Here is a 25,256-nt window from a genome sequence, read left to right on the forward strand (position 1 = left end):
GAGGGTTCGGAAGTCCGGACATGGCTAGTGTTCAATACAGGAGAAGAGTTGCCGCATTGTTCCTCCACCACCGCAACGTGGTGGGTAGCCTGGGGAGAGTTAATCTCTCTTAGATCGGTTTTAAGCCCAATCTGATTGTAGTCTGTAGCGACTCCCAGGGCGGCGATGCGATCCAAGAGCTCGTTTACGGACAAGAGCTCTATTGGATCCAACTGCTCGGTGAATTCCGAGTTGACATGAAGATTGCTTTTGATGACCCGAGAGGTCATCGTCGAAGCGGTGGCCGAACGGGCGGTCATGAGAAAACCACCCAGCCGGATAGTTTGGCCGGCGGCCAAGGCTCCCTTGGCGAAGATACCGTCTTTGAAGACGGGAAGAGGCATCCTTCCTATCGGGGACGGCACAGAGGAACTCTCAATGAAAGCACCAATGTCGGTGTCAAAACCGGCGGATCTCGGGTTGGGGGTCCCGAACTGTGCGTCTAGGCGGATGATAACAGGAGACAAGGGACACGATGTTTTTACCCAGGTTCGGGCCCTCTCGATGGAGGTAAAACCCTACTCCTGCTTGATTGATATTGATGATATGGGTAGTACAAGAGTGGATCTACCACGAGATCAAGGAGGCTAAACCCTAGAAGCTAGCCTATGGTATGATTGTTGTAATGGTTGTGTGTCCTACGGACTAAAACCCTCCGGCTTATATAGACACCAGGGAGGGCTAGGGTTACACAGAGTCGGTTACAATGGTAGGAGATCTACATATCCGTATCGCCAAGCTTGCCTTCCACGCCAAGGAAAGTCCCATCCGGACACGAGACGAAGTCTTCAATCTTGTATCTTCATAGTCTTGGAGTCCGGCTGTCCGGACACCCCCTAGTCCAGGACTCCCTCAGTTACCATGAAGGAAATATGCCCTAGAGGCAATAATAAAGTTATTATTTATTTCCTCATATCATGATAAATGTTTATTATTCATGCTAGAATTGTATTAACCGGAAACATGATACATGTGTGAATACATAGACAAACATAACGTCACTAGTATGCCTCTACTTGACTAGCTCATTAATCAAAGATGGTTATGTTTCCTAACCATAGACATGTGTTGTCATTTGATTAATGGGATCACATCATGAGGAGAATGATGTGATTGACATGACCCATTCCGTTAGCCTAGCACTTGATCGTTTAGTATGTTGCTATTGCTTTCTTCATGACTTATACATGTTCCTGTAACTATGAGATTATGCAACTCACGTTTACCGGAGGAACACTTTGGGTACTACCAAACGTCACAACGTAACTGGGTGATTATAAAGGAGTACTACAGGTGTCTCCAAAGGTACATGTTGGGTTGGCGTATTTTGAGATTAGGTTTTGTCACTGCGATTGTCGGAGAGGTATCTCTGGGCCCTCTCGGTAATGCACATCACTATAAGCCTTCCAAGAAATGTAGCTAATGAGTTAGTTATGGAATGATGCATTACATAACGAGTAAAGAGACTTGCCGGTAACGAGATTGAACTAGGTATTGGATACTGACGATCGAATCTCGGGCAAGTAACATACCGATGACAAAGGGAACATCGTATGTTGTTATGCGGTTTGACCGATAAAGATCTTCGTAGAATATGTAGGAGCCAATATGAGCATCCAGGTTCTGCTATTGGTTATTGACTGAGAATAGTTCTAGGTCATGTCTACATAGTTCTCGAACCCGTAGGGTCCGCACGCTTAACGTTACGATGACAGTTTTATGAGTTTATAAGTTTTGATGTACCGAAGATTGTTCAGAGTCTCGGATGTGATCACGGACATGACGAGGAGTCTCGAAATGGTCGAGACATAAAGATTGATATATTGGAAGCCTATATTTGGATATCGGAATGGTTCCGGGTGAAATCGGGATTTTACCGGAGCACCGGGGGGTTACCGGAACCCTCCCGGGGGTTAATGGGCCTTAGTGGGCCATGAGGGAGAAGAGAAGGGCCGGCTAGGGCAGGCCGCGCACCCCCTCCCCCCTAGTCCGAATAGGACAAGGAAGGGGGGGCGCCCCCCTTTCCTCTTTCCCCTCCCCCCTTTCCTTCTCCACCAAGGCAAGAGGGGGGAGTCCTACTCCCGGTGGGAGTAGGACTCCTCCAGACGCACCCCTAGGGGGCCGGCCGCACCTCCCCCCTCCCTCCTTTATATACGGGGGTAGGGGGCACCTCTAGACACACAAGTTGATCTTCGTGATCGTTCCTTAGCCGTGTGCGGTGCCCCCCTCCACCATATTCCACCTCGGTCATATCGTTGCGGTGCTTAGGCGAAGCCCTGCGTCGGTAGAACATCATCATCGTCACTACGCCGTCGTGCTGACGGAACTCATCCCCGAAACCCTGCTGAATCGGAGTCCGGGGATTGTCATCGAGCTGAACGTGTGCTAAACTCGGAGCTGCCGTGCGTTCGGTACTTGGATCGGTCGGATCATAAAGACGCACGACTACATCAACCGCGTTGTCATAACGCTTCCGCTTACGGTCTATGTGGGTACGTGGACAACACTCTCCCCTCTCGTTGCTATGCATCACCATGATCTTGCGTGTGCGTAGGATTTTTTTGAAATTACTACGTTCCCCAACATACCACTCAAGTAGAACAAGTACTTAAAGCTCAGAAAGAAGTGCTTGATGAAATGAATAGTAAGAAAAATGATTATGCTGTTAGAGTGGCTACTAGAACCGGTAGAATGACTCAGGAACCTTTGTATCCTGAAGGTAACCCTAAGAGAATCGAGTAAGATTCTCAGCGAAACAATATTGATGTACCTAGTCCTTCTAAAAGGAAGAAAAAGAAAAATGATAGGACTTTGCAAACTTCTAGTGAACCTATTACTGAACCACCTGAGAATCCGAATGATATCTCTATTTCTGATGCTGAAACACAATCAGGTGATGAACATGAACCTAGTGATAATGTTAATGATAATGTTCATGTTGATGCTCAACCTAGTAATGATAATGATGTAGAAGTTGAACCTGCTGTTGATCTTGATAACCCACAATCAAGGAATCAACGTTATGATAAAAGAGACTTCGTTGCTAGGAAACATGGTAAAGAAAGGGAACCATGGGTTCAGAAACCCATGCCTTTTCCTCCGAAACCATCCAAGAAAAAGGATGATGAGGATTTTGAGCGTTTTGCTGAAATGATTAGACCCATCTTTTTGCGTATGCGATTAACTGATGTGCTCAAAACAAATCTTTATGCTAAGTATATGAAGGATATCATTACTAATAAAAGAAAGATACCGGAAGCTGAAATTTCCACCATGCTTGCTAATTATACTTTTAAGGGTGGAATACCAAAGAAACTTGGAGATCCATGAGTACCTACTATACCATGCTCCATTAAGAGAAATTATATTAAAACTGCTTTATGTGATCTTGGAGCCGGTGTTAGTGTTATGCCTATCTCTTTATATCGTAGACTTGACTTGAATAAGTTGACACCTACTAAAATATCTTTGCAAATGGCTGATAAATCAACTGCTATACCTGTCGGTATTTGTGAGGATGTGCATGTTGTAGTTGCGAACGTTACTATTTTAACGGACTTTGTTATTCTTGATATTCCCGAGGATGATAGTATGTCTATTATTCTTGGAAGACCTTTCCTTAATACTGCAGGGGCTGTTATTGATTGCAACAAAGGCAATGTCACTTTTGATGTTAATGGCAATGAGCACATGGTACATTTTTCGAGGAAACAACCTCAAATTTATAGTATCAACTCTATTGGAAAAATTCCATCGATTATATTTGGAGGTTTTGAATTTCCTCTTCCTACTGTCAACAAAAAGTATGATATTCTTACTGTTGGGGATTTCCATATCCCCGTTGAGGAAACTTAGTGTCATTTGAAATTTCTCCGGTTCCGTGATTATTCGGAATGAGTTTGTTAACAAGACTTGATCAACCTTGTTAGTGGGTTCATTTTGATGATCACGAGATGGATGAAACTAGAAGCACAACCTTTTGTACCCTCTTTATATTTTCTGTTATTTAGTAGAAATAAAGTAAAATAGTATTTTTCTGTCTGTCTCCTGACTTATCCGTGCAATATAAAAATACCCCGAAAATAAAAGTCCTCAGAATGCCATGCCAATTTAATATGATTTTTTCGGGAATATTTGAGAATTTATTGTGCAAAAATTACTGCGGGGGGAGCTGCCACCTGGCCGCGAGGGTGGAGGGCGCGCCCTACCCCCCTGGGTGCGCCCCCTGCTTCGTGGGCCCATGGTGGCCCTCCTCCACTTATCCCTGCACCCATCTTCTTCCTCTGCTTCACACAAACACGAAAAACCAACTCAAGCACGAGTTCCAGCCCCCGTTGCTGTGATTTTCGATCTCCTTACTCAAATCACCTCTCGCAAAACTGCTTGGGGAGATTGTTCCTTGGTATGTGACTCCTCCATTGGTCCAATTAGTTTTTGTTCTAGTGCTTTATTCATTGCAAATTTGTGTTGCATAGGTGACCATGTTCTTGAGCTTGCATGTCAAATTTATATGGTTCCAAGTAGTTCCAATGCTTTATATAGGCTCTAGGCACTTATGGGAGTTGTTGCTATCAATTTTATTGAAGTTGGTTCATTTTTATTTGAAGTTACTAAAAATTTCAAATTGTTTCATAAATAATGAAGAGACTTTTGAGGGGCTCGTCGAGCCGAAGCTCTAAGGAAAAACAAAAGGAAGAAGAGCAGAAGCCCAAATTTAATTTGCCTCGCACCGCGGAGGTCCGACCGTGTGAATGGCCTTCCGATGACTTCTTGAGGAGAGCCGGGATTTATGAAGATTTCTATTTATTGATTGAGAACGCCGGCCTCACCAACTTCCTCCACGACCAACGTCATCAGTATCTCTTACTCACAAATACTTTTGTGCAAAACTTCTACTTTTTCCCTAAGAAATCACCTCCAACAGTAGAGTTTCATTTATATGACGTTGTTAAAGAGATGACATTAGCTGAATTTTGCGAGGTTTGCAGAATACCCTTTGAGGGCACCTTAGATGAACCCCACCGTAACGAAGTAGAAGCTTTTATTAACACTATCACTATGGGAGAAACCAGGAAGGTTTCTGATGCAAGGATCACTAGCATACATTTTCCTGTTTTACGCTACTTTGCCTTATTTGCTAGTCATTGCTTGATTGGACGTGGGAACTGTGGGAACCTTAGTATTCCTGATATTATTCTTTTGTTCCATGGTTTATACGACAATAACTCTGTTAGTATGGGTGGAATTGTTGCTAGATGGTTAAGCCCGAATCGTACTAAGGGCCCTATGTTTGGAGGCATTTATGCTTCACGCCTAGCTGAACATTTTGAAATACCTATTAGGCATGAGGAGAAAGAAGAAACAGCGCTGCCCCGTGCTTATTTAGATTATAAGAGTATGATAGCGCATGACTTTCTTGTTAAGAGTCGCGAAGGGGAGTTCAAATACAAATTATACTTTGATAAACATCACCGTGAGACTATTACTTTGCTGCTCCTTCTTTGTTTAACTTATCTGCAGGTCCTCACATCGTTCCGTGGTCGGCTGTTCAAGCCTATCGGAATCCTACACCAGCCCCGGAACCGGAGCCACAAGATGAGCCTCCACGACTATCTGTTTATTCTTGGTATCTAGAGGAGGTTGCCAGCCAGTGGCAGCCGGAGCCTTCTTCGTCGCAGTACGACCCCAGCTTCACCTACGGGTATCCGCCAGGCTATCCCTGGCAATAGACCAACTTAGGCCAAAAGCCCAAGCTTGGGGGAGTACGTATTTCCCACCGACATTACATTCATGTTCACACACACTCATTGCTAGATGTCGGTGCTCATACTCTTTCACTGTAATATCCATGCTAGTTTATTTTCTTTTCCATGCTTTCTTCTTGTGTGTTTAATAAACCTTAAGAAAAAAAACCAAAAAAATTAGTAGTAGTTTATCTCTTTGCTGTAGTAATTAAAAAGAAAACCCAAAAATATTTCCCGTTCCTCTTTTGCTTGTTGGGAGCTTTCCCATGCAAATAGTTTTCTTTTCTTTTCTTTCTTTTGGGGGTCGAGAAGACTATATTGAAAATGCTTAGTGGCTCTTATATGCATGATTGTTTATTTAACTTAGAGCCTATATTACTTGTCTTCTCTCTTAAGTTGAATGCTCGCAGATTCCAGCTTAGTCCAATGCACGTGCACTCTTATTATTATACACATCGTTCGGTTGTGCAAGTGAAAGGCAATAATGATGATATATGATGGACTTATTGGGATGAGAAAAGCTGGTATGAACTCGACCTCTCTTGTTTTTGTAAATATGATGATTCATCGTTCCCGAGTCAGCTATTATGAAGTGAACGTATTTGCAATGACATTTAGAGATTATAGTTGTTTGTGCCATGCTTAATTAGCTATGAGTTATAATGGTTTACCTTGCGTGCCAACATGCTATTAGAATGATTATGATGTGGTATGATGGGATGGTATCCTCCTTTGAACGTATTAAGTGACTAGACTTGGCACATGTTCACGCATGTAGTTGAATCAAATCAACATAGCCTTCATTATATTTATGTTCATGGTGGATTATATCCTACTCATGCTTGTATTCGGTGTAAATTAATTTAATGCATGTTTAGGACCGTTGTCGCTCTCTCAGTTGGTCGCTTCTCAGTCTTTTGCTAGCCTTCACCTGTACTAAGCGGGAATACTGCTTGTGCATCCAAACTCCTTAAACCCCAAAGTTGCTCCATATGAGTCCACTATACCTACCTATATGCGGTATTTACCTGCCGTTCCAAGTAAATTTGTATGTGCCAAACTCTAAACCTTCAAATAAACATTCTGTTTTGCATGCTCGAATAGCTAATATGTCAACTAGAGCTGCCCTTATCTTCCGTGTTAGGCGGGTTATTATCAAGAGGAGTGGACTCCGCTCCTCATTCTCGAGAAAATGGCTGGTAACCGGGATGCCCAGTCCCATGCTTTATGCAAACTAAATCAAAATAATTGCAAACAAAACTCCCCCTGGGACCCGTTGAATGTTGGAGGCACTCGTTGTTTCGAGCAAGCCATGGATTGATGCTTGTGGAGGAGGGGGAGTATAAACTTTACCATTCTGTTTGGGAACCGCCTATAATCTGTTTAGCATGGAAGATATCGTCGTCTTTTAGTTGTTATGTTGACAATGAAAGTATGCCGCTCAAAGTATAATTTATCTCTATTTCAAAATCGAGCTCTGGCACCTCTACAAATCCCTGCTTCCCTCTGCGAAGGGCCTATCTATTTACTTTTATGTTGAGTCATCATCCTTCTTATTAAAAAGCACCCGCTGGAGAGCACACTGTCGTTTGCATTCATTATAATTGGTTTATATTGGGTATGACTTGACTGGATCTCTTTTACCATGAATTACAATGTTTAGTCAGGCCTTGATCTTTAAAGGTGCTCTGCATTTATGTTTTGCGGTCTCAGAAAGGGCTGGCGAGATACCATCTTGTTATATCATGTTATGATTATTTTGAGAAAGTGTTGTCATCCGAGTTTTGTTATTATAGCTCGCTAGCTGATTATGCTATTGATATGAGTAGTTATGAGACCTATGTGTTATTGTGAGTATGGTTAGTTCATAATATTTGCTGAAACTTGAATGTTGGCTTTTCATGTTTACACCAACAAGAGCAAACAGAGTTTGTAAAAGTTTTTCTTTTTCTCTTTCAGTTTGTCAACTGAATTGCTTGAGGACAAGCAAGGGTTTAAGCTTGGGGGAGTTGATACGTCTCCGTCGTATCTACTTTTCGAAACACTTTTGCCCTTGTTTTGGACTCTAACTTGTATGATTTGAATGGAACTAACCCGGACTGACGCTGTTTTCAGCAGAATTGCCATGATGTTGTTTTATGTGCAGAAAACAAAAGTTTTCGGAATGACCTGAAACTCCACGGAACATCTTAGAAAAAACAATAAAAAATCCTCGCCAAAGACGAAGACCAGGGAGCCCACACCCTGTCCACGAGGGTGGGGGCGCGCCCCCTACCTCGTGGCCCCCCTGGTGGCCCTCCGACGCCAACTCCAACTCCATATATTGGCTTTCGGGGAGAAAAAAATCAGAGAGAAGAAATCATCGTGTTTTACGATACGGAGCCGCCACCAAGCCCTAATCTCTCTCAGGAGGGCTAATCTAAAGTCCGTTCGGGGCTCCAGAGAGGGGGATTCGTCGCCGTCGTCATCATCAACCATCCTCCATCACCAATTTCATGATGGTCACCGCCGTGCGTGAGTAATTCCATCGTAGGCTTGCTGGACGGTGATGGGTTGGATGAGATTTATCATGTAATCGAGTTACTTTTGTTAGGGTTTGATCCCTAGTATCCACTATGTTCTGAGATTGATGTTGCTATGACTTTGCTATGCTTAATGCTTGTCACTAGGGCCCGAGTGCCATGATTTCAGATCTGAACCTATTATGTTTTCATGAATATATGTGTGTTCTTGATCCTATCTTGCAAGTCTATAGTCACCTACTATGTATTATGATCCGGCAACCCCGAAGTGACAATAATCGGGCCCACTCCCAGTGATGACCATAATTTGAGGAGTTCATGTATTCACTATGTGCTAATGCTTTGTTCCGGTTCTCTATTAAAAGGAGGCCTTAATATCCCTTAGTTTCCAATAGGACCCCGCTGCCACGGGAGGGTAGGACAAAAGATGTCATGCAAGTTCTTTTCCATAAGCACGTATGACTATATATGGAATACGTGCCTACATTACATTGATGAATTGGAGCTGGTTCTGTGTCACCCTATGTTATGACTGTTACATGACGAACCGCATCCGGCATAATTATCCATCACTAATCCGGTGCCTACGAGTTTTCCATATACTGGTTCTCGCTTATTTACTTTTCCGTTGCTACTGTTACAATCACTACAAAATACCAAAAACATTACTTTTGCTGTCTTTACTTTTGTTACCGTTACCACCACTATCATATTACTTTGCTACTAAACACTTTGCTGCAGATACTAAGTTTCGAGGTGTGGTTGAATTGACAACTCAGCTGCTAATACTTGAGAATATTCTTTGGCTCTCCTTGTGTCGAATCAACAAATTTGGGTTGAATACTCTACCCTCGAAAACTGTTGTGATCCCCTATACTTGTGGGTTATCAAGGTACTAACAAGAGCAAAGCAGCGGGCAGCATATTTGCGAGAAGTTCAAATTGCCATGTGATTTCATAGACAGTACCTCATCCTGGGAATGAGACCAGTGCATAACAAGGTTTTTCCATTCAATGTCTTCTAAATTGAACACAGAAGACTTCACCGGAAATTCGTTTATAGACTTGCCATCAAAGTGTGATTTCCTCAGGTAACACCATACTGCTGCAATGCTTCCTTGAAAAGCACAAGCAAGCTTTGCTCGTCATGACTATCCAGATTGACCCTCGCCTAGTTACAACAATGTAATGTAAATCATTGATGTGTTCGATCAGCACAAAACAGGAAAATAATAACCATGAATAATAGCACTTATACGTAAGTTGGACAGGAAGATGTGAAAATGGTGTTTGTCTTTACTATAATCTTCCCATGATGGGAATATATGCACGTAGTCCCCAGGCGGTACTACGGTTGAGAGCCCCCAGGCGGTACTACCGCAGAGTAGCGGTACTGCCGCCTGTGGCTCTTGAGCGGTACTACCGCTAGGGTCCGCGGTACTACCGCTGGGACCAGATTTCCCAGGAAGCAAGGAGGGATCCTCCATCGAAGCGGGAAGGCACTGCGTGGGTGCAAAGAGGATGTGTACGTGTTGATTCCACCCTAGCATTACCAATGCGGACCCCCTCTTGATAGTACGGTGACTCCTACGAAACAAGTCCACCAAAACTGAAATGAAAGAGCTACACCGTCTTTGCTTAAAACTCCGAGGGGAAGGAATCGTCTCGTGCCAAAGGATGAATCTCTAAAATACTCAATGCACACGATTAGTCCGCAAAAGCGTTGTCATCAATCACGAAAACTACATAGAGAGAGACATGCCTTAACACATTTTTTAGGAAAGACAGCCAAGTTTTATTAATTCGTATCAACATTTATACATGTATAACAAGAGCATCGTGGGGGTGAACCCAACTAAATATGTATCCCCTAAGGAAGAGTGGTACCACGCCTAGCTATTTTATGAGCTTCATGATTTGTATCTTGAAATTCATGCACCAATTGAAATAAAATATGTTTTTGTTTGCTTTATCTCCCTAATAATCCCTCCGAAAGCGCCTCCAGAACTGATCCGGATTCCGTTCACCACTTCTGTGCAGTCAGATGCGATATGAAGGTGTTGCAAGTTTAGATTTTCCGCAAATGATAACACTTCCCTACACGTTATTGCTTCTAGAGTGGCTGCATCAAGCAAACCTTGGATCACAGCGGAGCATGTGCGTTTTTCCCCCTTTTTGAGACATAGCAGAGCATTTTTTTGAGACAAAGTAGAGCATGTTTTTTTTGAAGGTAAACTAGGGATTTTATTCAAAGTTCACGACCTCTGGAATACAGGCAATATCTGGTAAAACCCCTAGCCACACATGGCGGCCCACCGCGAGAGACGCAGCTCCCTTAACTAGCATGTGGGCCTCAAAATTATTGCATCTACTTTCAAAGCAATAAATAACAGAAGAAAAATTGTTGCTACTAACTCGAATCTCTCTAAGAATAGGAGCATAAGATGGGGATCCTGCTGATTTGATATTAGCGATGACTTCTGCACTATGTGAAGCAATGGCAAGATCTTGCAGATTCAGGTCTCGGGCTAGGGCTAGTGCTTCGCTACATGCATGCGCCTCAAGACTTGCCGGGTTCGTCAGACCATCGAAGACCATTGCTGAAGCGCCCAAAAAATTACCCAACTTGTCACGACACACCACTCCGGCTGCACCTTTGTCTCCTAGGGTTGACAAGCCACCGTCACAGTTGAACTTTGCAGCCTCGCCCGTAGGCGGCAGCCACACTTTCATTTTCGGCAGGTTCACTCGACCTTCAGTAGCCACCGGTCGACGCGCGGTAGCTATATGTAGCTCCTCCAAAAACCTGTCGATAAAACACTTAGTAGAAAGCGGACTCTGAAACTCGTTATCGTGAATAGCCCTCCTTCGCGCCCACCAAATTGCCCACATAGTCACTAGAATTCTGGCAAGAACATTTTGTGGCGTAGTCTCGAAGAGCCAAAACAGCCAGAGCCTCGCATTGTCGCTTTGATTCGATATCACATGCTCGACCAGATCATCATCCTCCAAGGCCCAAACACACCTTGCCATGTGACAGCTTAGCAACGAGTGGCGCCACGTGTCCTCCGCCGCCCCACAAAACGAGCAGGCTGCCGAATCTGCCATATGTCTCTCATGTCGGACTGAGCCAGTTGGGATTGATGTATGTGCTAAACGCCACACAAAAACTCTGATTTTTGACGGGATTTTAACCTTCCATAGCTTGGTCCATGAGCGTTTATCAGCCTCAATGTTCGAGTGACCCGGCCGATGATCTAGCCAGTCCTCTCTCTGTGTCTTGATAGCACAAATCATCCGGTACGCTGATCTTACCGAAAAAATACCACGCTTATCATAATGCCAAGCCCAGAAGTCCTCCTGCTGCCTTGTGCTGAGTGGTATATTTAGGATAACCTCGACATCAGCAGGGATAAAATGTTCTTCTAGAGCTGGCTTATCCCATGATCGAGTGGCAGGGTTGATTAGCTCCGACACCAACTCCGGCGGGTTTACTGATCGCGCACAAATAGGCCTGAGCTCAAAATCTCTCAGTAGCCAGTTGTCTGACCAAATGCTAGTAGTACTGTACCGATCCTCTTAATAAGGCCCAGGGACAGAACATCGCGCCCCTCCATGAGAGATCGCCAGACCTGGGAAGGTGAATTTCCCAAAGTGGCATTCAGCAGATCAGTATCCGGGAAATAACGGGCCTTCAAAACGCGAGCGCTCAAAGACTCCGGTTGCTGCATCATCCTCCATGCCTGACGAGCTAGGAGTGCCAAGTTGAACAGTTCGATATCTCGAAAGCCCAGTCCACCCATAAAGTTGGGTTTTGACATAGTTTTCCACGACACCCAGGCATGTGTGTGTCATAGAAAGTGAATATGGGACGGCCCAGATAAACTAGACCATGCCAGGCCTGCTGGCTTGCAAGCCCAGTGAGCCCAAATCTACGCGATAAAGCCCATGTCGCCGTCCATTCCTTTCTCCCCAAGAACAAAGCGAGTGATTTTCGGGGAAAACAAAAAAAAAGTAGATACTCGGAGAAAAGGCCAACCGGAGCTTTGCTGCTCGCGTCGTGGCGCGGCACCAGGTCGCTTCAAGCCTTCAACCGATGGGGCGGCTGCGCGCGTGCCGCCACCATCTCCGCCGCCTCCTCGAGACAAGGCCGCCACCAGCGAGCCCCACTCCGGCGCGCCTGCCGCACCTCCCCACCCGCGTGTCTCCTTTCTCCTCGGCCGTGGCGGTCGCCGCCACCGCGCCCCATGACGCCCGCGACTCTGGCCTCGGGAGCTCGGCCTACTGGGCCTGGATCCGGGCGGCGGCAGAGGCGGCCCCGGCCCCCACGCCCCCACAGGAGGAGGAGGAGGAAGGCCTGTCGCGCTACATCCCCGTCAAGGCCTACTTCCTCTCAACCAGGTGAGCTGGAACGCGCGGGTGGTTGTACGCTGGGTGTTTGATGATAGTTCTGCAAGGAAGACCTTGCGTGCTACTGTGTTTTTTCAATCTCTCATGTAACATTGTCGTGGGAGGCCACGGTGATTTGGTGCAGAGGAATGAAAATCCTACTTTTTGTTTGATTTTGTTTAATCCAATATTTTACAGCATTGATTTGAAGAGCCTTCAGGCGGAGCACGGGAGCGACGTGGTGCCTCCATCCACCCGGTCACTAAACTACATCGCGCTCCGCTACTCTGAATTCCCTCCAGAGATCATGGTAAGTGATTTCGGTGTAGCACCACATATTTTGAGGGCCAAGAATTATATTCGTGTTTGACCGTTCGTTGAACATGTTGTTGTGTGTGCATCAGATAACCTCATTTATCTGACGTTTTTGTAGTCCATTGGAGTGAAGGACAACAGATTTTGCTATCGCTATGTGGTTGTATTCCAATATGGTTCTGCTGTGCTCTTCAATATTGCTGATCATGAAGCTGAGCACTATCTTGAAATGATCAGGAATCATGCTTCGGGATGGCTTCCGGAGATGAGGAAAGACGGTATGTCCATGCTATTCACGAGCTGGCCTGTTATTTCGTAAACTGCTAAATAGTGTACTTTTCCTTGTCAAGTTGTATTTATTCTTCTTTTCATTTCCATGTATGTGCATGATCAATCCAATTTCCTTTGATGATGATGACTGCTGACATTTGATAAAGACCATTGAGGATGAGAATCACTCTGAATTTTATTTGTGTTTGATGTAGTGCATTTATATGCCACAATGCTTCTGGAACTGGCCTTCTTAATTGTTTGCAAAATGTCTTTTCAAATTTACTACGAAACATGCGCAACATTGTACAAGGTGCAGTGGGTATATAGGCACCCAATCATGCCTAAGATTCCTGCAATTTTTTTTTGCCTGGGACAGACTAGGTGCCCCTGGCCTGACAGAATAACAGCAGAAATATGGCACCTATCGCGTAATCCGCTTTTATAACACTGAACCTGTATTATATTCTCACATGATGAAATTTATTTCACAATTACCAGATTATGCAGTAGTTGAGAAGCGATCCCTGACAACATGGATGAAAGGAGGTCTTGATTATATAGTTCTTAAATATTTAGACACTGATGGAATTCGGATCATTTCAAGTGTTCTTGGTCAAAGTATCGCTCTTGATCATTACATACGGCAGGTACTGTGATTGAGCAAAGTCAAGAAACTGTTTTAATGTAGTTGCAAGGTTTAAAGTTCTAAGACGCTACTTTAATAGGTCGATGATATGGTTGAGGAATTTACTGAAATCAATCGTATCATGGAGAAGACTGGGGACTTCACAATGAAAAGAAAGAAGCTCTTTCAACTTGTGGGCAAGGCTAATTCTAATCTTGCAGATGTTATCATTAGACTCGGCCTTTTTGACAGGTATGTACTCTAAGTGTTGCACTCCCTTCTCTTGCATATTATATATATCATATACTCCCTCTGATCCATACTAATTGACGCACACTTAATACACCTTTCTACTAAAGTTGTACTAAATGTGCATCAATTAATATGGATCGGAGGGAGTACCATATATTTTAGCAGTGTATGTGTTGTCATTTTCCGGAAGGAAGGAATTTCATTATGCATCAACCCCATGTGCTGTGTTGTGTTATGGAACAGAAGGCATGTAACTGTCTAAAAATTAAGAAGACATAACTTGAGATCGTAGCCATGTAGGACTATATGATAATTGATATCTATAGGCCAGTTTGGTACTCACATGGTACTTCTCTCAGAAAAAGAAACAGTAATATTTATTCTGTTCAGTGAATAACTTTCCTCGTGCTTTCAAGAAAGGTTGATATTTTGATCTCCATACATACAAAATATACAATGGCACAGCTCTTTATGTTTTTAGTCTTTTTACTAGCATCGTGTTCCGCTTCGAGATTCAAAGAACCACAGATGCACTGTGAGACTATTATTCCCAGAATTAGCTAAGAGCCTAAGACACGCTCAAAATAAAATAAAATTAGCTAAGACAGTTATGAAAATGAGACTTTGTTAATCTGTACTTAAATGCATAACATGGATGCTAGAATCTTCCTTTTCATCGTATTCTGGACAACATGATTTTTTACAGGTCAGAAATTGCTTGGAAAAATGCAAATTATGCACAAATTCTGGAGTATCTTCGGGAAGAATATGAACTGAATCAACGTTTTGGAAGCCTAGACTTCAAACTGAAATTCGTGGAGGTATTGTGTTCGTTCTTATTTAGTGCAATAGCTGATTTCATCCATCCTATTTCCCATTTTCACTTACAGTGTATTGTTGGTAACAGCACAATATTCATTTTCTTCAAGAAGTGCTCCAAAATAGACGGTCGAATTTTCTGGAGTGGGGTGTCATAATTCTGCTGGCTATTGAGATTGTGATCTCACTATACGAAATTATCAAGGATTCCAGCATGATGTCTTGAGCACTCTCACTCATTGGCCCACAGCTCATCAGTCATCACCTACTGCTATATTAATTACATTCTCCTCTTTCTGTCGCCATTCCCTACTAATCTCTAACCTCAGTTGAAAGCAGCTGGACTAGGCTATGTTCCCTTCAGGCACTCTCTGATTGCTCTGGTATTGCCTAGAGTGCATTTTTGGGTTTTATCCTTTTATCCCGAGGAAATTTTATAGATTATTAGGTCAGATAGTTCCTTCACTCTCCAATGACCCAATGACAAGCAACATCCAGGGCGTTGGTGCTTGGTAAACCTTTTTAGTTTTCCAGAGATGTTCTTATTAGATGCTCTCTTTCAACAACAATGCTGCCAGGGTTCAGTTATATTATTTTGGGCTTATGTTAGGTTCTGCCCGTTTGATTACAACAAAAGAGGCTCACCATTACTGAATGGCATTTTCAATTACTTTGCACTAGTATTCCTCACATTTTAGTATCAGAAATACCTTGAGATGAATTTCCCTGTGTTCCAGCAGTAGTGTATATGGTTCTGACATGTTAGGATTTTTTGCATTTGTTTGCCAACGGGGTAACAATGTTACCATGGGTATTGGACCTGATGATGGTGCATGCTAAATCAGTGCCTCAAATCCCTGGTTTGTGCAGGTATCAATATGTACCCATGGGTAGTCGCAAAAGGATTTAAAAGTAACTCAATATACCTAGGGTTCCTTTAGACAATTTATCTATTTACTGACCAAGAATTTCAAAGGTGCACCCAGGAGAATGGGCACTCGGTTGCAAAATGTAATGTCCCGAATGGTAAAAAATTCTGAGAAAACATTACGTACGTACATGACCAATTCCTTTCTGGACTCAACTCAAAAAAGAAAAGAAAAATCCTTTCTGTGCTTGTAAAATTTCTTGGAAAAAGCCAAACTTTTACTCCATGTGCAAAAAAAGCAGATCTACTGTTCATTTTTTAAGAGTATTGAGATATGTTTCCTTCCTCCTGGGACACAGAAATGTTTTTAATGAAATTTTTAAGAAATGAGGTTTCGAGGGTGACGATGCAGGGAGAACAGCGCACATAAACGTAATCTCACAATTAATACCTTCCATAGATAGCTAACACGAAGGATTAGGAAATGAAATGACGAGCAAACAGAGCACGGCATTTGGAAAAGCGACAAGACTGCAGCATTTGTTTCTCGTGTCACTCTAGTATCAACCGCAGGAGGATTCGCTCACATTGTGCCTCGTGTCTCTTGCCATTTGCTTCACGATTACTGTTTTTTTTTTTTGGCTGAAGTTTTCTTTTGATTGTCAAGAGTTTTTTTTTTTTTGAGAGAGAGATTGGTTGTCAAGAGTTATGAGCACCACCAATCTCACTTTTTTTGCCAGTCCCTTTTAAGACGTATTTCCATCAGTTATCACAAACCTGAGGGAACTTCCTTTCTCAAAAAAATATGCTTATAATATTTTCTTTTTCTTCTTCACGATTTGCAGCCTGTGCTATATTTGTCTCAGCACTGCATGTGCCATTTTGTTTTTTCTACAGTTGCGTGTGTGCATCATTTACCAAAATGCTGGAAACAAGACTGCAGGAAATACGCAAACTTCCAAAGCACGCTTTCTTCATCAGTAAGTACCTTCCATACATGGCCACACAGTGGCGCTAAAGGCCTGGACGGCCCATACTCGAAAAGACCCATTGGTCCTCCCCTTCCCTCCGCTCACACGGTCACACTCACACCGCAAACGGCAAACCCAGAACCGCCGCGCAGAGCGAGGCCGCAGCGGCGGCGACGGCCCACGAGACGACGCCGTGGTGCGCGGCCGCGTTGGGCGACGGCGCCGCGGCGTGCGGTGGCTGCGCGGGGCTGTCCTCGACGAGCACGGTGACCTTCATGCCGCTCCAGCAGTCAGATGAAGTAGTAGCGGCCCGTGTGGTTGAGCTGGAACACGAAGCCGCGGCCCCGGTTGTAGCTGACGAGGGGGTTGGTCGGGTCGCACTTGTCGTACGCCGTCTGGTTCGCCATCTGCACCACGTCGTACATGTCCCTGGCGTAGTTGAACTCTGCAGCATACGCGCGTACGTGTACACGAGCGGATCAGTTGACCGGGACGGGAAAGGGTAGATCGATCGAGAAGACGGTGTAAAGCGGAAAGGGATTGAGGAGGAGTGGGATGCTTACGGAGCCAGTCGCCGACGTGGAAGTGGTACTGGTCGGGCCAGGTGGTGTAGTTGACGTTGGCGGCCCAGTTCTTCTTGTCGCCGACGACGAACTTCTCCGCGGCGGAGGGGGCCGGCGCCGCCGCGAGGAGGAGGAACGTCGCGAGGAGGAGGAGGGGGAGATTGGGCGTGACGGCCATTTTTTGGAGACCGATGGAGATCGGCGGAGGTGGAAGGGGTGGAATGCGTGAAGCCGGGAGGGTATTTATTTATGGAGCCGCGTGGACCTGGCCAGGAATTCGAACAAGCGGCTAGCACACACGGTAACAAACATATGGCGGAAAAAGTCCATTTTAAACCTTGAATTCGTAGACGTCCGGCGAATCAAACCCTGAAGTCGAAATCCCTGTCGTTCGGCCCCCAAACTAACTAATCCCGGTCCAAATCTAACCTTAGTGTCGTTTTAGCCCTTAAAACGCTGACGTGGCCAGGATTGCTAGTTAGATGGGCCAGCTTATAACTGGAACGCGCGGGGGGGTGAACAGCAAATCGATTGGGGATTTGGGGGGAGAAACTAGGGTTAGGCGGCGGCGGCGGCGATTCCTTAAGGGGTGCGGCGGAGGAGGCGATTGCGCAGGGGGCGGCTGCATCGGCTACGTTGACGGCAATGTCGTGATCTTCTGGTGGTTCGAGTGCTCCCAGCTTCCGTCGAGCCACCGGAAGGAGAGGGGAGGAATCTAGGTCGCCGGTGCCGTACCACGAGGCCCCGATGGCGTACGAGCCAGCGAGGCTCTGCTGGTGCAACCCCCGTCGGAAGGCGCCTAGGTGGATCTCCTGGAGCCGTCAGAATCCAGGCAGGAGATACTACGCCTGTGTTGATGCGATGGTGAGCTTCAAGTTGCTGTTTTTTTGTTCTGTTCATTTGTCCCCCCCCCCCTCTCATTGATTTTTGTTGGTGCAATTGAACAACATGGTGGTTGTGGATTCGTGGAATGGCATGATGACCCACTTCCCAAGTTTTGGAGTGATTTGATTGGTGATTTGCGAGATGAAGTGCGTAGGCTGAGAGGTCAAGGAAGTGGTGCTGTGATTGAAGATCCCACTGCAGTTGTGGCTCTCCCTGAAGCTGAAACAGGAGGAATGGGAATGGCTATGGCTCTGCAAGATCAATTGAAGCAGAAAAATTCAGAGATAGATGCACTGAAGGGCAAATATCAGACTGCTGTCATGCTGTTTGTTGTATTTGTGGTGGGTTTAGTTGCAGGGAATATGCTACTGTAATAAGATGTGCAAGTGTTATTTCATCAGTTGTATTTGTATGCAATGTAGCAATGCTTTAGGGTTTAGAATGAACTGGAAGTTGTATGCATTTGGCACTGTTTGGAATCAATGAAAGTGGAAGTGCAAGTTGTGTTATGCCATCATTTTGTACCTCTCTAAAATGCATATATGTTTGCAATCTTTGCTGGCAGTAAAGTGAAAAATGATGCAGTTAGTAATATATTGCAGTACAGTGGAACATTATGCTGTTTGTAACATAATGCATTGTCAGGATGGCATTTAGAAACAATGATAGCAAGTAATAAGAAGGAAATGCCACTGATGAAAGATCATTCAGATCAACTTAATTTCACATAGACTAGGTTTGAAATAAGTCACACTCCCACACAAATACATGACCTCTAGTTTGAGCCATGAACAAAAGATAAGTTTGCAACATTACATCAGAAATGTTTTGAAACATTGCAACTTCAACAAAAGAACTAGATGCAACCCTTTTCAACTATAACTAGTAGTTTCCACTGCAAGTGAAATATCTGAAGCTTGGCACTGATGATGCATGCCTTCTTCCCCTCTTAGCTCCAGATCCTGTCCTTGTGGAAGTAGATGATCCAGCTTCAGCAGTTGCAGTTCTCTTTCTTGGAGGCTTGAACCTGTTGGTCCCAGTAGAAGGACCTGTTGGTACTGAACTTGTTGTTGGTGGAGCAGATGCAGAGGCAGAGGCAGATGTTTGCTGCAAATTAAGGATAAATATGCAATAAGTTCCAACACAAGAGTAATAAGCAGGATAAATATGCAATAGATAAGTACATGACAGCAACAAATACCTCAGTTGGGTTCTTTTTCTTGCTAGTTCTAGCAAGATGAGCATTTTTTTTCTTGCCTCTCTCTGGATTCTGCTTACATCCTGATTTGTTGTGTCCAGGGTTACCACACAAGGAGCATTTGATAATTGTGCCATGCTTGCTCATTTTCTTCCCCTTAGGTTGCTCAGTTTCCTCTCTTCTCCTATCATTGTTTTTAGGCCTTCCTTTTTTCTTCTCTTTTCCTGGCAACCTAACATATTCAGGAGCCACTGGCCTAGGATTGGGTGACACTGGCCACATCTCTTCACCCTCCACAGGCTGCAAGCAATGCTCATAGATTTTGTTGAACACTTCAACCAAGTAGCAAGGAGCAATAAAATCCTCAATTTTTCTGTTGCACTTGTAGATGGCACTAACTGCATGGTGGCAAGGAAGCCCTGCCAGCTGGAAGTACCCACAAGAGCATGTCCATTTTTCCAGGTCCACAGTGTACTGCCTTCCTCTTCCATTCACTTGCTTCACTTCAAATCCATTTTCTCCATTCCATAGCACTTCAAGATATTGTGTTCTAGCAATACTTTTCTTGAGCTTCTTAAAAACAGCAGGGCATATTTTTCCTTTAAAGTTGGCACCTTTCTCTCTTTGTTCCTGAATTCTCACACATACCTTTTTCCTAATTTTTTCATTCATAGAAATAATAGGATAAAACCTAGCATCAACTATAGCATGGTTGAATGACTCACATAGGTTGTTGTCAACTGATTCACACAACAATTTGTCCATGACAATTCTTTTTGCATGCTTGCACTTTGAAGTGGAGACATCAGCAAACATATCTTGCAAAACAGTTGCTTTCATGCTCTCAATTTTCCACATAGGATTTGCCAGTATGAAGTGCTCATACCTCTGTGCAATCACCTTTGCAGTAACCAACTTGTTGCATCTGTTCTGTGCACATTGGTGATCATCATTGTATGTTATGACTTGGAATCTTGAAGTCCTTGATCTCTTGGCTGCATATATCAGCCATGGGCAGCCAGGCCATCCACACTTTGCCCTAACTCTGTCACACTCAGATTTCATGAACTTAATGCTCCTCTTTGTTACCAGACCATATCTTCTCAAAGCTTTGCATAGCTGATTCTTGCTTCTAAAAACCATGGTCAAAGCAAAATGTGGTACTTCACTTTCAGGGTTGTATCTTGGGAATGAACTCTTCCTCTTCCTTATATGACCATCTGAATCTTCATCATAGCTGTAGTCCTCATCAGATGAATCATAGTTCCAATCCATTTCTTCTCTTTCAATTTGCTCCTCCATGTTGGCAATCAATTCAATTGGCACTGGCCCTGTGGCATCCCTACCTATCCAGCTCTTGGAGTCCCTCATCCTTTTCTTAAATTTCCTAGCATGTCTCCTGAGCTCCACAACTTCTGAATCCTCCCCACTATCATCAGTATGTCCAATGTATTCAGGGTCACTGTCTGAGTCTGAATTTTGATTGGCACTGTCAACATTTGCAGCTATCACCATTTGGTTATTCACATGCCCTGAAGCCTGAGGTTCAGAAGCACAAGCTGATGCAGGTTGACTTGGATCCAAAACCTGTGAAAAAACACCTTCCATGCCTGCCATTTCATCCACATCTACTACTCTGCTTCTTCTCTGCTTCAAGGGGCTGCAAATTCTTTCAGTGATTACACCAGTTTCATCAGGTATGAGCACATCAGTGTCAGACTCTGCAGGTTCAACATCATTTACTGGCACTGGTTCTTCTGCAGTTATAAGTGCATCTGGTTCTTCAGCAGTTAAAACTGCATCTAGTTCATCATGATCACTCTGTTCCATGAGTTCATCCTCAAAATCACTCCCACTACTGCTGCTGTCATTGCTATCTTCCTCTCCATGATACTCCACATACACATCAGCAACTCCTCCAACACAAATGTAGTCAGACATCTTCACACATGAATTGTCATCATGAAGGAACACCAAACCATTGATAAGCTCTTTTCCAGGAAGCAGAAAATAGAACTTCATCGATTCCATCAACTGAGTATGATCTTTTAAATAGCCTTTCACTTCCTGCAGTGATAGTTTATCCCTCTCAATCTCTGACATTGCTTGATCTCCCCCAACATAGTCCAAATTTGGACCAATGTGGATGAACTTCCCTCCAATATGAAACCGAACGTTCAAAATCTCACTTGGGTCCATGATTTCACTGAAAAAACATACACCGCGATCAAAATAAAGCATAACAATCTATTCCTAAATCAATCTATTCACAAAAAATCAATCTTTTTCTGTCACCCAAATCGTCCCCAATTTTGCCCCAAATTTGCCGCTCAAACCCTAACTCTAATGCCGCAACTACTCCAACCTATGAATAACAAGGGAGGAGGGCATCTAGAACATTACCTGCTCCTTCGATGCGCCGTCGCGCCGTCACGATCATCGCAGAGGTGGCGATCAACCGTCGGTCGCCATTGCCGTCGCCAGAGAAGGATGAATGCAGAGGGACGCGGAGAGAACGAAGCGAAATGACGGGCCGAACTGGGCCGGCCCACTAATATTGCCTCAGGCGCGCGCCGAACGACCCATCCCGGCCACCCCATTGCCACGTCGGCAATCCCCGTTTGGGAAACGACACTAAGGTTAGATTTGGACCGGGATTAGTTAGTTTGGGGGCCGAACGACAGGGATTTCGACTTCAGGGTTTGATTCGCCGGACGTCTACGAATTCAAGGTTTAAAATGGACTTTTTCCACATATGGCACATTACACGCGTGTGTTGTGTCCGCGGGGTGCACCGCCCTGCGCGGCGAGAGCGCATGGCGCACGACGCGGCAGCTGAGACAATGGACTTTGCGGTGACTGCTAGGCGGGGCCTTTTAGTAAAATTTCCACCGTTCGTTCGCAGTTGTGCCGAAGCGAACGGCACCGTGTTGAAGGATGAAGAGGAGCAGATGGAATGGACATGGGCGTAGGATACCGGCGGCCCAACGCTGCGGTGAAGCAACGAAAGGCTTGTTTTTTCTTCTTCTAAAGAGTACCAACTGAAACACGTTCGCTCTAGGCCTCCTTCTATTTTGGGAGTCCAGAATGCACGGGAGCTGATCGCTATAACTGTGTGGTATTTATGATGGAATAGACGCGAGCTGGTTCATGAGGAAAAGTCTCAAAAGGCGTACCAAACGTCCATGGGATCCGTGCTATAATAGGAAACTATGTAAATGCCCACTCACCTAATGCAAGTAGAAAAATTGAAGGATGAAGTAGACCTCCTATGGGAGTTGTTAAGCTAAATGTGGGTGCTTTTTTTGGTCATGATCTGCTAAGGGGCATAGCGGGTGCTGTCCTCAGGGATGACAAAGAAAATTTCATTGTTGATGGAAATTGAAAGAATGAGTGGTGTACTGATGTTCTGACAGCGGAAGCATTAACGCTTAGGTTTGTTTTATTGCTGACATAGAATGCGGGCTTGTCACGTCCCTAGCCTTGCTATGCACTTGGACTAGCTTGGTTGCTGCATCATGTTTAAATTTCATTTAAACCTGAAATGGGGATTGTTCAAACCCTAGCATCAAATGGAATTCAAATAGGTTCAACCTAAAAATATTTTCAGTAAATCCAAATGCCTTTCAAAAATGTTCGTCATTTCTGGAAAATGCTAGAACCATAACCAGAGGTGTTGCACATTTTTCCATTATATATTTGGTCACTAAATTAAATCATATGTACTTTGCATTTGGGCATTTAAATACTAGTAAATATTTTAAATGCTCAAATAATTCTGGAAATAAGTGTGGGCTGTTGGAATTAATCTAAACAGATCCTATGATTATTTTCAGGATTTTTGAAGGTGTCTAACTATTTTTAATAAAGCCACAAACTTACAAAAAAATAGAAAAACGGTAACAGAAATAAAAGAGGAGAGGAAACTCACATGCCCTTACCTGGTGGCCCAACAGGACCGGCCCAGCTAGGCCCAGCCCACCTCTTCCTCTCTCCTACTGTCTTCAACCTCCTGCCAGTGGGCAGGAGGGCGTGTGGTCGCGGCGCGCGCGCACGCGCTCGGCCAGCTCCTGCTTGCCGCTGCCGCTGGAGGCTCCTACGAGCGCCACGCACCCCCACGGGCCCCTCTCTCTCTCCCCCGTCCTCACCCTCTCCCCTGGATCTCTCTCTCTTTCACTCACCGAACGGGTTCGTCGCCGCCGACCGACACCACCGCGGCCACCAGCATCCCCACGCCCAGCCAGTTAGTGCCCGAGCTCCGCCTCCTCGCGCTGAACCTCTCCACCGAAGGAAGCGAGCCCGGACGGCCTCCTTCGTCTCACCGTCGCCTTCTCCACCACCGGCCGCCGAGGATCTTCACCGTCGATTCGCCACCGTCGTCGCTTCCTCGAGCCCGCTGGCCTTCTCCTCCGCCTCCATGTGAGCCTCCGGTCGATTCCCCTCTCTTCCCCGCGTCATTTTCGCCTCGTAGTCGCCGCCGCCATTAAGGCCGAAGCTCACCTCCGCCCGAGCTCATCGCCGGCGCGGCTCCGGTGACCTTCGGGTCCCGTGCGTGTATCCTCTGAGTTCGTGAGCACTCGTGGGTTCAGCAAGTGCAAGCCGTTGCTCGATTTGACCGCTGTGGCCCCGTCTCCGTCACCTTCCGAGCTCCGGTCACCGCGGTTGTCGTCGTCGCCGTCGTTACCGGCCTCCCCGCACCCAGCCACCCGCACCACTGGATGCGGCACACATCCAGCTCTCCGTAGAGCCAAGCCGCATGCCCAGCCGACACCCATAGCACGATTCCGGCGCGCCTCCGCCGCGCTGGATGGTCGCCGCCGGCCACATTCCGGCGTGATGACGTGGCAGCGCGATTAGTGCTAATCACTGCCAGCTAACCAACCTATAGTCACTGACTAGTGGGCCCAGCGCCCTAATAGTTTTACCTTAATCACTAATTAGAGCAAGTGCCACTGACATGTGGGCCCAGGCCTTAACAAATCTAGATTAGGTTTAGTTTAATTTTAATTAACTTTGTTAGTTAACCGTGTCACTGACGTGTGGACCCCGCACGTCAGGTTTGACATGGACCGAGCCGTTGACCTGCTTACATCACTGTGAGGTCATGCTGACGCAATAATTCCTTTCTGGAATTTAAATAAATCTTAAATGATTTATTATTTACAGAAAATATCCAAAACTTCTAAAATTCATATAAAATCAACCGTAACTCAGAATGAAATAATTTATATATGGAAAATGATCAGAAAAATCCAATCTATCCATTGGTACTGGTTTCATGCATGATAAAGCAACTTAACCTTGCTGTTCATACCAAAACATGATAATGCACATTATAAATTCATAACTTGAGTTTGAATTTGAACCCTTGGTTCAAATTAGCTCAAACCTTTCTGTTCTTAGTTGCATTAGGTCAAACACATTCATTTTGCCATGTCATGATCATGCATCATATTGTTGCATTCCATTGATTGTGTTCCCTCTCTGTTGCCGGTAATTGTTCCCCCTCAGTAGACGTGGTACCGACGATGAGTTCGATGACACCGATGAAGAGATATACTATCTTCAGAAGTGCCAGGCAAGCAAAACCCCCTTGTTCATTCTGATACAATCCTACTCTCTCGCTCCTGCTCTCTTTTACTGCATTAGGACAACAACGATTCAATGTTACTTGCTGCGGTAGTTGAACCCCTTTATCCTCTGCATGACCTGTCATTGCCACAGTAAATAGATGAGACCCACTAGCATGAGTAGGAGTTGTTTGAGCCCTGATGTGCCTACTCATTCATGCTTG

General features: G+C 44.9%; 1 protein-coding gene and 1 pseudogene across 1 annotated transcript; one reads left to right on the forward strand and one right to left on the reverse strand.

The window, feature by feature from the left end:
• Positions 1–12,328: 12,328 nt before the first annotated feature.
• On the forward strand, positions 12,329–15,654 carry LOC119277088. Its single transcript, XM_037558308.1, has 7 exons — positions 12,329–12,705; positions 12,892–13,003; positions 13,127–13,286; positions 13,780–13,928; positions 14,007–14,158; positions 14,865–14,979; positions 15,066–15,654. Exons 1-7 carry the CDS (start codon positions 12,401–12,403, stop codon positions 15,201–15,203), a joined length of 1,131 nt encoding a protein of 376 aa, XP_037414205.1. The 5' UTR covers positions 12,329–12,400; the 3' UTR covers positions 15,204–15,654.
• A 1,138-nt stretch (positions 15,655–16,792) lies between these two features.
• On the reverse strand, positions 16,793–17,581 carry LOC119281546 (annotated as a pseudogene).
• Positions 17,582–25,256: the final 7,675 nt, after the last annotated feature.

Source organism: Triticum dicoccoides, chromosome 3B (assembly GCF_002162155.2).
Source record: "Triticum dicoccoides isolate Atlit2015 ecotype Zavitan chromosome 3B, WEW_v2.0, whole genome shotgun sequence".
NCBI lineage: Eukaryota > Viridiplantae > Streptophyta > Magnoliopsida > Poales > Poaceae > Triticum > Triticum dicoccoides.